Raw genomic sequence first — 13,420 nt, 5'->3', positions numbered from 1 at the left:
GGAGGAAGCAGTGAATCCTTTCTTGATTAGTGGCCATTTTGTCTACCTTTGCAGTTGTTTCAGAGTGTGCTGAGAGGGAGGAGGATCTCCCTCCCCCACTGATATAAGCCCCATAGAGGACCCGGTGGCTCAGAGACTTCATTCCGGGGAGGACGAGGACCTCCTGGTAGAGACTTCTGATGATTCTAAAACCTTTTCCTCGGATTTTGGCCTTTTGTTGCATAGGGCTTATTTGGCCAGGAAGGCTGCGGGGTGGTTCGAGGCCAAGCAGGGGTAGTTGGTCAGTCCATGGCCTGGGAAGAGGTACTGGAGCTACGAGGGTTCAGCAAGTCCTTGGGATGCCCACACCGGCGAACACAACAGATGAATTCTCTGAGGATTCAGAGGACGAAGAACCACCTGGACAGGACCCTCCTGATGCGGATCTGGCTTTGGTGGAACAGGATCCAGAAGAGAGGGGCTGGGGAAAGCCCTGGCTGTGAAGGGGGATTTCTCCCAGGACAAGCAGGATGGTAGTCCTCACATATCGGTGACATCATCAATGGAGCCCTATCACGGAACACTTTTGTCAAAGTTTCTAGAACTTTGACTGGCACACTAAGCATGCCCAGCATGCCACCACCCCTGCATCCAGCAGGGGTCCCCTTTCAGTCTCCTTTTTTCCGCGCAGCAGTTGCCTCTCGGTTTTCAGGAGTTCTGTGAGAATTCCTCAACTTTTTCCTCACGGAATTTTTTCTTCAAATTTCAAAACATTTTCCCCGTTCCGGGGTCCCCCATCGACTGTCTACCTCCGCAGATGCCAGTAAGTTTTTACCATGTTCTTTGCAGTCTGTTCCTGGTGTTGCTTTCATCGACCACCGACCGTACACCGCCCTTAAGTTTTCAAAAAATGGTGACCGCTTTTCGGAAGTGCCCCAAACGCCTGGGGACTATGTCCATTACAGACCCTCATGACGTCTGTGCCTTATGCTTGGGGCCTTCCTACGAAGACAAACGGTGCAACAGCTGTGCCCAAATGACCCTTAAAGGCCGCCGGGCCTGCTTGGAGAAGATGGTGTACCTCTTCAAATCTAAGTGCTTATCTCCATCTACTCCCGCCAAGACTGCACTGAGTCGGAAACCGTCGACTTCATCGACTCTGGCGCCATCGACGCCTCAACACCATCGAGACACCGGTGACAGCCAGTCATCATCAACTTCCCGCTCAAAGGCATCGACATCCTCAGTGCCAGAGAAGGACCAGGCCAAGCACCGAGAAAAACATCAACATCGATGAGATACTTCCTCTGGTGCTGCCACCGACAAGACATCAGCATTGGCATCTATGGAACCACAGTCAAAGAAGTCCTGGGGAGAGGAACCCCCATCCTCTGGACCAGGGACACAGAGGCGTTCCCAACCTGCATTGGTGCCGGGAGCCGAGATTCCACAAACTCCTGTGGACCCTCCGGCAATGCCTACCAAGCCTCCAACCCTGGCAGCTGTTACCCACACCAGCCTTCCGGGAGGAATTGGACCAGATGGTCCAAGAGGCAGTCCTACAGGTGATTTGAGGCTTCAATCTCCATCTGCTCCGATGCCGAGGCCTGACCTGCTGCCTACGATGTTGGCTCTACTGCTAGAGAGTTTGGGCACCCTTATTGGCGCACTTCCATCAGTGTCTGCCCCTCCCACACCGATAATGCCGACGAGACCATCTGTTCCTCCACCGGCACCGACTCGGATTCCTTTGTCGTCGGACGAGGAAGAGCCTCCAGCATGCTGGAGCCAATTCCAGGACCATCGGGAGTCCCTCCACTGCGGCGACCATCAAAAACACCGATTCCATCGGTGCCACTGCTGTCCCCGATCCACTTCCACCTGTCTCAGTGCTTCCAGCATTTCCATCGGTGCCACCTATTGATTCAGCTGGTTTTGGACCTCTTCCTCCATCTGAAGGACCGCAAGGTGGAGGAGATCCTTCTTATGACCCCTGGGGTGATGATCATCGGATACTCAAGACTCCGAGGACCTTCTGTCCGAGCCTTCACCCCCAGAAGAACGCCGTCGCTCCCCTCCAGAAGACCTCACATTTGCCAACTTCATAAAAGAGATGTCTGATACCATCCCTTTTAAGTTACAAACTGAGGAGGATACCAGGCATAAAATGCTGGAGGTGCTCCAGTTCGTGGATGTCCCCAAGGAGATTATGGTAGTTCCTGTCCATGAAGTCCTACTTGACTTGTTACACCGCACGTGGGAGCACCCTGATACAGTGCCACCAATGAACAGAAAAACTGACGCTATCTACCTGGTTCAGTCAGCTCCTGGTTTTCAAAAAAAGCCAGCTACCTCACCAATCCGTAGTCGTTGAGTCCACTCAGAAAAAGGCTAAGAGGTCCTGGCCTCATTCTTCTGCACCTCCTGGCAAAGAACAGAAGTCCTTAGATGCCTTCAGCCAAAGAGTGTTCCAAGGATAGATGCCTATGGCACGTATAGCAGCCTATCAGCTATATATGATGAGCCAGCAAACGTACACATATGCGCCCGCGTGAGGAGTAGCCTAGTGGTTAGAGCAGTGGGCTGCAGACCAGGGTTTGAGTCCCACTGTCGCTCCTTGTGACCTTGGGTAAGTCACTTTACCCTCCATTGCCTCAGATATAAACTTAGATTGTAAGCCCTCTGGGGATAAGGAAATACCTACAGTACCTGAATGTAATCCACTTTGAAGAGCTGAAAAAAAGTGCAAAAAGCGGAATATAAATCTAAATAAGTAAATACTTATGCCCCGTGCATAACTCTGTATTTCCTAGCGTGTAGCAGATGGACTCAAAACAAGTGGGTATAGTGTGTTCGTGCTAGCAGTTGGAGACGGATCTGATGTCAGCATGGGTACATATACCCCCACAGGAAGTGTAGCAATTCAGTAATTTCCGTTTCCAAAGCAGTTTGGAGCTACCTCACGCTCGCTGAGCGTGTTTCCAAATTCTAACGGCTAAATTCATAGAAGAAACCTACCTGAAGACGAGCCCCGCACTCCTGTGGTGATACCATTCGGTCCCTCCCCCAGTTGAGTTTCCTGAGCTGACTTCCGTGGTCCCTCGGAGGTAAGAGCCTCGGTCCGGTGGCCGATTCGCGGCAGGGACCTAGCCCCCGAGTGAGAAGGGCTTGGGCGCGGCATAGAGGCAGCCTCGGTCCTGGCGAGGACTTGGCCCCCGAGCGAGACGAGTTCGGGCGCGGCCTAGAGGCAGTGGGTGCACTTCCTCGAGCGCGGCAGTGACGTGCTTACCCTCTCCCCCCGCAGCCAGAGACCTCCCGGGTCGCAGCCAGGAAGCGCCGAAGACAAGGTAAGGCGTACATCTTTACTTGTGGTCTCCGAGGAAGTGAGGATTAGCGGGGTTTGCCTACGTGGCAGCCCGCCAGAGAGGTCGCCATCTTGCCTGTCTACTCTCCTTCGCCACCTGAGCGCACGTTGCTGAGCGCACGCGGGTAGGCGCACGTTCATAAGACGCCTGTGGGTAGGCGCCCGTTCATAAGACGCCTGTGGGTAGGCGCCCGTTCATAAGACGCCTGTGGGTAGGCGCACGTTCATAGGCGCATGTTCATAAGACGCCTGTGGGTAGGCGCACGTTCATAGGCGCATGTTCATAAGACGCCTGTGGGTAGGCGCACGTTCATAAGACGCCTGTTGGTAGGCGCACGTTCATAGGCGCACGTTCATAAGACGCCCGTTGATAGGCGCAGGCTGATAAGCGCACGTTGATAAGCGCACATTGGTAAGCGCATGTTAGTAGGCGACACATATTACAAGGCGCATACTCCGGCTGGGAGGAAATAACAGGCGAAATGGAGCATAAGAGAGCCCAGGTGTCCGCAGAGCCGGCGCCTCCAGAATCGGGCATCAGAGCCCTAAGCCTCTGCTCAGCATGCAACCTCAGGGCCACACAGAGCGAGGAAGCAGATTCCCTATGTGCCCAATGTGAGGAGGCCATGGGAGTTCCAGGACAGGACCGGTCCCAGCCTAGCGTACTTGCCAGTTCCTCAGGGAACACTCCGGACTTAGCGGGCCGCGGGGAGCAGCCAGGGAACCCGAGAGACCTGGTGCCCCTATGGCCAGATCCGGCTTCGCTTTCCTGGGTGGACTTATTCAAGGGGATTCACGCCTTTGTCCAGATGCAGTCTGCTCCTCGAAGGGGCCTTTCCGTTCCGGATGAGCCAGCCCCTGGACCCTCGAGACCTAGGCATGGCCACTCGCCACCCGAAAGCCCCACTTATGGGGAGTCGGATTGCTCCGAGGAGGATGAGGAACCCCCCGAGAAAGGAGAACTTCCCTCTGAGATAGAGCCATATCGGACCATGAGACGCTTCTTTCGGAAAGAGGATCTTCCAGGCCTGGTCTCACAATGCCTATCAGAACTGGCTATTCCGGGCCAGGGCACCCCAGGGGAACCTAGAATGAACCCCCTGCTAGAGGGCCTGCGTCAAATGGCTCACCATTTTCCCCTCCTACAAGCAGCACAGCAGCTAATCGATCTGGAATGGAACGCGCCGGAGGCCTCATTCAAAGGGGGACGGGCCTTGTCAGGCATGTACCCTCTGGACCCGGCGTCCAAGGAGCTGCTGGCGTGCCCCAAGGTAGACGCCATAGTTAACGCAATTGTGAAGCGCACCACCATTCCCGTGGAGGGGGGAGCGGCCCTCAAGGATACACATGACCGGTGCATGGACACCATTCTGAAACAATCCTTTGAGGTGGCAGCCATGTCCCTACGAATCGCGACCTGCTGCACCGTGGTGATGCGTTCCTGTTTATCACAAGCTAGAAACACCCCGGGAGAAGACATGGAATCAGCTCTCGCGTTCCTTACTGACGCAGCCTCCGACCTAGTCCATACGGCAGCCAAGGGGGAGTGTCATCCTCAGTGGCAGCCAGGAGACAGCTCTGGCTACGTAATTGGGTGGCCGACTCTTCCTCCAAGACACGCCTCACAAGAATGCCCTTTAAGGGATCCCTACTGTTCGGCAGCGATCTCGAGAAGCTGGCTACTAAATGGGGTGCCTCTCCATTACCCCGTCTACCAAGAAGACAGGTCGAGGAGGAGCCAGCGTTCTTTTTCTAGACCATCCAGAGGTAGAAACTCTCAGCGCTTCAACCCTTACAGAGCTCGCTACCAAGCGCCTCGTTCTCAGGCAGGAACCAGCCCTTTCGGACTAAGCACAACAAGAGGAGAACCGGCTCGGGTTCTGGCCCCGGCCGTACACCACAATGACAATCAGCCGACCCATCCGGGGGTAGCAGCCATAGGGGGCAGGGTAACCCTCTTCTACCGCAGGTGGGTCGAGATTACCTCGGACCAGTGGGTCCTCGCCATCATCCGAGAAGGGTATTACCTGGATTTTCTTCGGCTCCCGCCGGCCAAGTTTGTAGAATCTCCTTGTTCACCTCTCAAGAAGGCGGCACTAGAAGTTACCTTGCAGAGGCTCCTGGCATTAAAAGCCATAATCCCAGTGCCTGCAGGGGAGATAAATTCTGGGCATTATTCCATTTTCTTCATAGTACCCAAAAAGGAGGGCACTTTCAGGCCCGTCCTGGACCTCAAGTCAGTCAACCGACACCTACGGGTCCCCAGCTTTCGCATGGAAAATCTGCGGTCTGCCAAGAATGCAGTACAGCCAGGGGAGCTTCTCACCTCCCTAGATCTGTCGGAAGCCTATTTGCATATCCCAATCCATCGGGATCACCAGCGCTATTTACACTTCAAAGTCCTGAATCAGCACTTCCAGTTCCGAGCTTTACCCTTCGGGTTAGCCACCGCGCCGCGGATCTTTACCAAGGTCATAGTAGTAGTGGTGGTGGCACTCAGGAAGGAATTCTCGTCCATCCCTACCTGGACGATTGACTGATCTGGGCAAAGTCACCGGAGGAGAGCCACCGGGCAACCAACAGAGTTATAGCTCTTCTGGAAAGCCTAGGATGGGTAGTCAACATAAACAAGAGTTCCCTACAGCCGTCCATGTCGCTGGAAACCTAGGAGTTCAATTTGACACCCAGGAAGACAAGATCAGCCTGACCTCCAAGAGGAAATCAAAACTCCGGAATCATCTGCAGGCCCTGCTGAGCGCCATCCGGCCCACAGCTCGGGATTACCTACAGGTCCTCGGCCTCATGGCATCCACTCTGGAGGTGGTACCATGGGCGCGGGCTCATAGGGGCTCATATGAGACCATTGCAACACGCCCTCCTATCTCGGTGGAGCCCACGATTACAGAACTACACTGTACACCTACCTCTACCAGCCAGAGTGCAGAAGCAGCTACGGTGGTGGTTGCAGCCCGGCCACATGAGCCAGGGGGTCAAGAATGTCCTCCCCAACCTGGACCCTGCTCACTACAGATGCCAGCCTGAACGGATGGGGAGCACACTGCGAAGAACTCACCGCCCAAGGGCGGTGGAGCAGAGAAGAGTCGAGGTGGAACATCAACCGACTAGAAGCAAGGGCAGTTAGGCTCGCATGCCTGCGATTTGCCCACAGACTTCGAAACAGAGCGGTCAGAGTGATGTCAGACAACGCCACCACAGTGGCATACATCAAACGACAGGGTGGAACCAGAAGCCAACAGGTGTCCCTAGAAATAACTCCCCTGATGATTTGGGCGGAAGCAAATCTCCAGGACATCTCCGCCGTCCACATCACCGGGAAGGACAACACCACGGCAGACTTCCTCAGCAGAGAAAGCCTAAACCCAGGGGAGTGGCAGCTGTCGCCCACAGCTTTCCAGATAATTGTGGATCAGTGGGGGACGCCGGGCATGGACCTACTAGCGGACAGGTCCAACGCTCACGTACCCAGATATTTCAGTTGCAGGCGGGATCCTCTATCCCAGGGGATCGATGCCCTGGTACAGCCATGGCCTCAGGAGATCCTGCTATATGCCTTTCCTCCGTGGCCCCTGCTGGGCGCCATTATACACAAGATTCAGTGACACAGAGGCCTAGTTCTTCTAGTGGCCCCGGACTGGCCAAGAAGACCCTGGTATGCAGACATGAGAAGACTACTGGCAGGGAATCCTCTACCTCTGCCTCCACACAGGGACCTGCTGAGGCAAGGTCCCATCCTCCACGAGGATCCAGCTCAATTCTCTCTTACGGTCTGGCCATTGAGAGGGCTAGACTGAAGAAAAGAGGATACTCGGAGCCGGTAATAGATACACTCCTCCGAGCACGCAAGTTCTCCACATCTCTAACATATATAAGGATCTGGAGAGTTTTTGAAGCCTGGTGCGACACTCGCAGCACCAATCCACATGCCGCTAAGATCCCTATCATTTTGGATTTCCTACAAGATGGACTTCAGAAGGGTCTATCCCTCAACTCCATCAAGGTTCAAGTGGCAGCGCTATCCTGCTACGGTCCCAGGAGTGACGGCAACGCCATTGCCACACACCCAGACGTTTCACATTTCCTGAAAGGAGTCAAACACATTCGCCCGCCACTGAAGTGGCCAGTGCCCCTGTGGAACCTCAACCTAGTGTTGGAATTTCTAGCGGGATCCGCCTTCAGGCCCCTTCGAGGCCTGTCTCTCAGTTTGTTAACCTTGAAGATGGTGTTCTTGCTGGCTGTGTGTTCAGCACGCCGCATCTCAGAGCTACAAGCACTGTCCTGCCGTGATCCGTTTCTCAGAATCAGTCCAGAGGCTATCCATCTTCGCACGGTTCCTTCCTTCTTACCCAAAGTAGTCTCACACTTTCACCTCAACCAAACCATATCCTTGGCAACCACGGAAGGTTTGAAGAAGTCGGAAGACGGTCGAATGCTACGCCATCTCGACATCGGCAGACTGCTGTCCAGATACCTGGAAATGTCAGAAGCAGTACGAAAGACTGACCACCTGTTCATCCTTCTCAGCGGGAAGAAGCAAGGGGAAGCGGCCTCACGGCCAACCATCGCCCGCTGGATCAAAGAAATTATCAAGGCGGCCTACGTAGAGACAGGAAAACCACCGCCTCTACAGGTCAAGGCTCATTCTACCAGAGCGCAAGTGGCCTCTTGGGCAGAAACTAGGATGCTGTCACCTGCAGAGATATGTAAAGCGGCGACGTGGTCCTCCCTCCATACCTTCTCCAGATTCTACCGTCTGGACGTCCAGGCCAGGGAGGACACAGCATTTGTGAGGGCAATCGTACACGGTCCTCGGGCAGCCTCCCGCCCAGTCCGGGAGTAGCTTTTGTACATCCCACTTGTTTTGAGTCCATCTGCTACACGCTAGGAAATGTAGAGATTACTTACCTGATAATCTCCTTTTCCTTAGTGTATGCAAATGGACTCAGCATCCCGCCCGGCTGCCGGTATACATGGGGATTCGCCGACTCACGGTAAGCCATGTTTTCTTATATAGGGCATCCACCCTGCCGGGTGTCGACGCCTTCCGGTTGAGAACACTGGCGGTCTCCAGCTACCATCAATTGGTCAGGGTAATCCTGTTCATTTAATCGATCGGTCAGTCACACATATATCCATAAAGCTTTTGCAAGGAAGATTACTGAATTGCTACACTTCCTGTGGGGGTATATGTACCCGTGCTGATGTCAGATCCGTCTCCAACTGCTAGCACGAGCACACTATACCCACTTGTTTTGAGTCCATCTGCATACACTAAGGAAAAGGAGATTATCAGGTAAGTAATCTCTACATTTTGTACATTAAATCTTAGCTGCCAGACTCTAAACCATTTCTCAAGTATCCAGGGTGCTCAGTTTGTTGCTAAATTGCCTGTGCGGAGCTTTGTCAATGGCTTTGCTGAAATCCAAGTATACTATATCTAGTGCTCTCCCCTAATATAACTCTGTTCTTCCAGTGAAAGAAATTAATTCATCTGATAAAACTATGCTGCTTCAGACTCTGTAAACCATTGAATTCCAGAAACTTTTATCCTGTTTTAGCAGTGATTCCATTAATTTACTCACCACAGATGTCAGACTAGTCAACCTATAGTTTTCAGACTCTTTCTTACTTCCACTTTTGTGAAGAGGAACTACATCAACCTGTCACCAGTCCTTTAGAACCACTCCTGACAATAAAGAAGTATTAAAACGGAGCTGCCAGAGCTTTCCTCATTCCTTTAATACATTTGTATGTATCTCATCTGGCCATTATGTCATTACACGTGAATAATAGGATTTTTTTCTGATATGCAAAAAGGAATAGCAGCACATTCTGTGATGATGACTTAATGTTTCACTGTCATCAGTCAGTTTGAAGTTTTGATTCAAGAGCTTGGGCTAACATAGTTAATTGTTGTCCTATTGCAGATGGAGCAAGAGGCTGAAAGACGCAGACAGCCGCAAGTAAAGCAGCAGCCAGAGTCTGAAGAGGAAGAGGAGGAAAAATCTGAAAAAGAGGAAAAGCGAGAAGAGCCCATGGAAGAGGAAGAAGAGCCAGAACAGAAGCCCTGCCTTAAACCTACCTTGCGGCCCATTAGTTCAGCTCCTTCAGTTTCGTCTGCCAGTGGCAATGCAACTCCTAACACACCTGGGGATGAATCTCCATGTGGCATTATCATCCCCCATGAAAATTCACCTGAACAACAACAACCAGAGGAACATAGGCCTAAAATAGGGCTTAGTCTCAAACTGGGTGAGTTGGTATTCTTCTATTTCTTTAGGATGAAGGAAGGGAAAGAAGACATACTTAACCCTGTGAAAAAGTCTTACTTATCTAGTGTGTATTCCATAGCTGCAAGCAGAGAATGAGTGACCGTCTAGTGGAAAACGTAAGTGCAGTAGAATGCTAAGCTCAGTGTGATCTTTTTCAGGAGATGACATGAAAGAATAGGATGTCATCGTCCAATGATGCCAGCTCCTGCCAGAATCGGCGAGAGTCCTAATTTATTTTTACATATCTGAATGTGTAGAAGGTGATTTTTTTTACTGGTAATCTGAGCAGATATGAACTATTAAACCTAGAGCAGCCTAATATAGAGAGCAAGAGACTTATTTTGACAAAAAGGTCTTTGTTAATATTTTAACCATGTACTTAAATAATAGAAAAGACCTTTTTTGTTTTCTTTCATCAGGACAGAACTATGAGGTCTTTTAAAATTAATTCTTGATAGATAATTGCATTAAATGCTAGTGTGCTAAAAGGCAGCTTACCTTAGGATTTTGGTCTTCATAAGTAACAGACCTCTTAAATGAATACAGTGTGTGTGAATACAGTATAACCCAATTATGTATGTTTTTCTTTTGTGCAGCAAAATTATGCTTTTGTTAAATTAATAATAATGATTTGGATTTATATATTGACTTTCATCCAAACACAATTGCAACACACTTTACAATTTTTAGCACGTCAGAAACATCAGTGCCGCAGCCTTTGGGGTCGATGACCTGGTGGCACATTTTTGGCCCCGGACTGTATTCAGGAATCGAAAGAGAAGCTTACAGCTGGGTAAGATAAGGCACCAGGAAGCTAGGGACTTGCCCAAGATCACGCTGAGTCAGTGGCAGAAGGGGGTGTTGAACTCATGTCCAAAGAGATCTCCTAACTGTTCGGTGCTCTAACCATTAGACCACAGCTTTTCAAATGTAATGGTTTAATTTCTCTGTATTTTTAGGAATTAAAAGCAGCACCGATACTGTCCTACGTTCTTCTCTTGGTGCCTCTAATAGTCCTAACCAGCCAAATGCTGCTAAAAGAAAGAAACTACCAGTTGATAGTGTTTTTAACAAATTTGATGACGAAGATAGTGATGATGTGCCCCGTAGAAGAAAACTGGTCCCTTTAGATTATGGGGAAGATGAGAAAGGAGCTGCAAAGGGCAGCGTCAACACAGAAGAAAAACGGAAGCACATTAAGAGTCTTATTGAGAAAATTCCTACTGCCAAACCAGAACTGTTTGCTTATCCTCTCAATTGGTCCATTGTAGACTCGGTGAGTGTCTGGAGTTTGTCTGTTTCAAATATGACTTGTTTTGCAGTCCTCTGTATTAAGGTTCCTGCACTACTAACCTTTAATAGAATTTGTTACTCTAGAAGCCATAAAACTGAGAGCAGGACTAAAGGTTATTTGTAAGATTTTGAGAATTGCTGTGCTCATTAAAAAAAAAATCCAGGTTTATAAATAAAACAAATCCCAGCAGAGCTCCACTGGCTTTATTTAATTTTTCATATTTGGAGTCAAACTTTCCATTGGTAGGCCTGTTAGAAATAAAACTCTTATACAGACTTGTCAGGTTGTCCAGTATGGTCATAAATTTGTCCAAGATTAGTAGCTCAAGTGGAATAGCTGTCACAGATATTTACAGTCCCGAATGTCTTGATCTGTTACTTCCTGCAGCATTTCTGTTCTTTGAGACCCTGATCTCAGCATTGATTTCAACCTGTTCGTAGAAGATTTTATGCAGTTTCTTACTAATAACAGCCCTGAAGCCATGCCTGATCAAAATGCATTTGTTGAATTGGGTCTATCATTTCAGACTTTGGATATTGGTAAATTGCTGCCTATGTGTGATGTTAATTTACATTTTTAAGGAACTGTCATATAGATCTAACACTAAGAATCCAATTTAATTATAGTCAGGTGAGGAGATAGAAGTGGATAAAAAGTCTTTCATACATTGAATATAGAATAATTTTTATAAAACAACTTGTCTGTCACCAGTAAGTAGCAAAAGATATTTTTTAATCCTTATACTGATTCATTGGTCAAGGAGGAGCAAAGATTTCTTACCTGGCTCTTATACTTGTTTTCTTTCCAGACGTTAATGGAGCGTCGAATTAGACCATGGATTAATAAGAAAATCATAGAATATATTGGTGAAGAAGAAGCAACACTAGTTGATTTTGTTTGTTCAAAGGTTAGTGCAATAATTCAATAGAATTGCCTTTATTAATGTCCTGGTTCCTTGCTTGGTTTAGATTGTCTGTTTTGTATAATATTTATATCCTCATTAATTCTTTCCTGGATGACTAAATTGTGCAACTTTGTTCCCTAAGTGCAAACTGCTAGAGGCAAAATCTCCTCTAAGGCTAAACTCCTTGATGCATTTCTGCCCGTAGTCACTCTCAGCAGCAGTTGCTTTCCTTCCTGTCCACAGTACATCACTTCCATGACATATCTGAACCCTGCTGGACAAGAGACTCAAACCTGAATCTCTTGCTCCATACAGCTACGGCTGCATCATGGTGCTAGCCTCAGTGTGATCCTGTTAATGCTTTGAAGCTTAGAATTCTGACTTTACCATGGCTTATGTGTAAACTTCATATCCTTGATTTCAAAAAATAAATAAATAAAAATCAGAGATGTCCTTAGTGGGTTGATTTTGTGTTGGGTTTTCTTCTTTGTTTTAATTTTTGTAAAAGTTTTTCTTGCTCCTTTGGGCTTCCAGCTCAATCAGAATCAACCTTCGCCTCTACTGAGCTACAGTGCTATGAACCTGCATTCTCAGCTCCCTTCGTTTAGCCCAACCATTTCATTGACTGTCCTTGACAGGTGCCAAGAACCACAGTCCTTTCCAAAACTTAGTATGGATGCACCTTGATTTGTCCACTGAGTGTCACTGTTTGGTGGCCTGACTCCCTTTCCTCATTGACTCTGGGCACCACCTACACAGCATCATCATGCCTGACTAGCCTAAGGAGCAGAAAATAGACTCTGGAATCAAACACATGTCTCCTGCATTACAGTGATCATCATTGCCACAGAGCTAACAGTCTGGTCCATGCATATGATTTGTTCTTATGAGCTATAGAAGTCTTAACAGTGGTGATTATGGATAGAAGTATTTACAGAAATGCATGTAATAGTGGGTGCAGAGCAGAATTAGGACTTTCCTGTACATACCCAGATCTTTATTTCCACAGGTACTAATAAACAGGCATATCTGATAAGGCATCCTTCATTGCATTAGAACAAGGCTTCTAGTTTCCACTGATGCAATGCAGTTTAAAGTTCACCTGGGTAAACTGCATACCTGCAGCTCTGAGCTGAGTTTGGATTTTTTGCTCCTTGGGGTGCTAGGTTCAGTTTTCTGGACCATCCCTCGAGTAGAGCCGGGCAAATGGGGGGTTGGATACTCCCGGCAGTGCTAGCCCGTGTGGTCTGGGACTCCTGATAGCCAGGAGACTGGCTCCCTCAGCGGCCCGAAGGCTCCCTCTCCGTGACTACGGGTTCTGGGAAGTATCCCCGTTGGGGAAATTTAATTTTTTCTGCTTTCTTTGTTTTGCTGAAGAAAAAAAAGTGCTTTTTTCTTCTGTCTTGCAGCTCCCCGGGTGAATCAGTCTGCTCAGTGGGCTGGGCCAGAGAGGCCCCAATTTCGATTCTCTGAAGAGGGGGGAGCTAGCAGCCTTTAGTGGAGCCTTCCCTGGGTGGGGAAGGGCCTCCTAGGCACTGTCTCCATGGTGGTCCCAGGTCTATGTTTGGTGCGGCGGCCATTTTGTTTGT

The 13,420-nt window shown here is 49.3% G+C and overlaps 1 protein-coding gene across 3 annotated transcripts in view; it reads left to right on the top strand.

Moving 5' to 3' along the window:
- The window catches only part of RBM25 (RNA binding motif protein 25), a 287,767-nt gene that overhangs the window by 188,657 nt on the left and 85,690 nt on the right, over positions 1–13,420 (top strand). For all 3 annotated transcript variants that reach the window (XM_029598715.1, XM_029598714.1, XM_029598713.1), the window contains exons 14-16: positions 9,289–9,613; positions 10,593–10,909; positions 11,736–11,834. In XM_029598715.1, coding sequence (XP_029454575.1) covers positions 9,289–9,613; positions 10,593–10,909; positions 11,736–11,834 — 741 coding nt within the window. The remainder of the gene's footprint in view (positions 1–9,288; positions 9,614–10,592; positions 10,910–11,735; positions 11,835–13,420) is intronic.

This window comes from Rhinatrema bivittatum, chromosome 4 (assembly GCF_901001135.1).
Source record: "Rhinatrema bivittatum chromosome 4, aRhiBiv1.1, whole genome shotgun sequence".
In the NCBI taxonomy this organism is placed as follows: domain Eukaryota; kingdom Metazoa; phylum Chordata; class Amphibia; order Gymnophiona; family Rhinatrematidae; genus Rhinatrema; species Rhinatrema bivittatum.
Note: the sequence above shows the minus strand (reverse complement) of the source record. Positions and strands in the feature narration are given on the sequence as shown.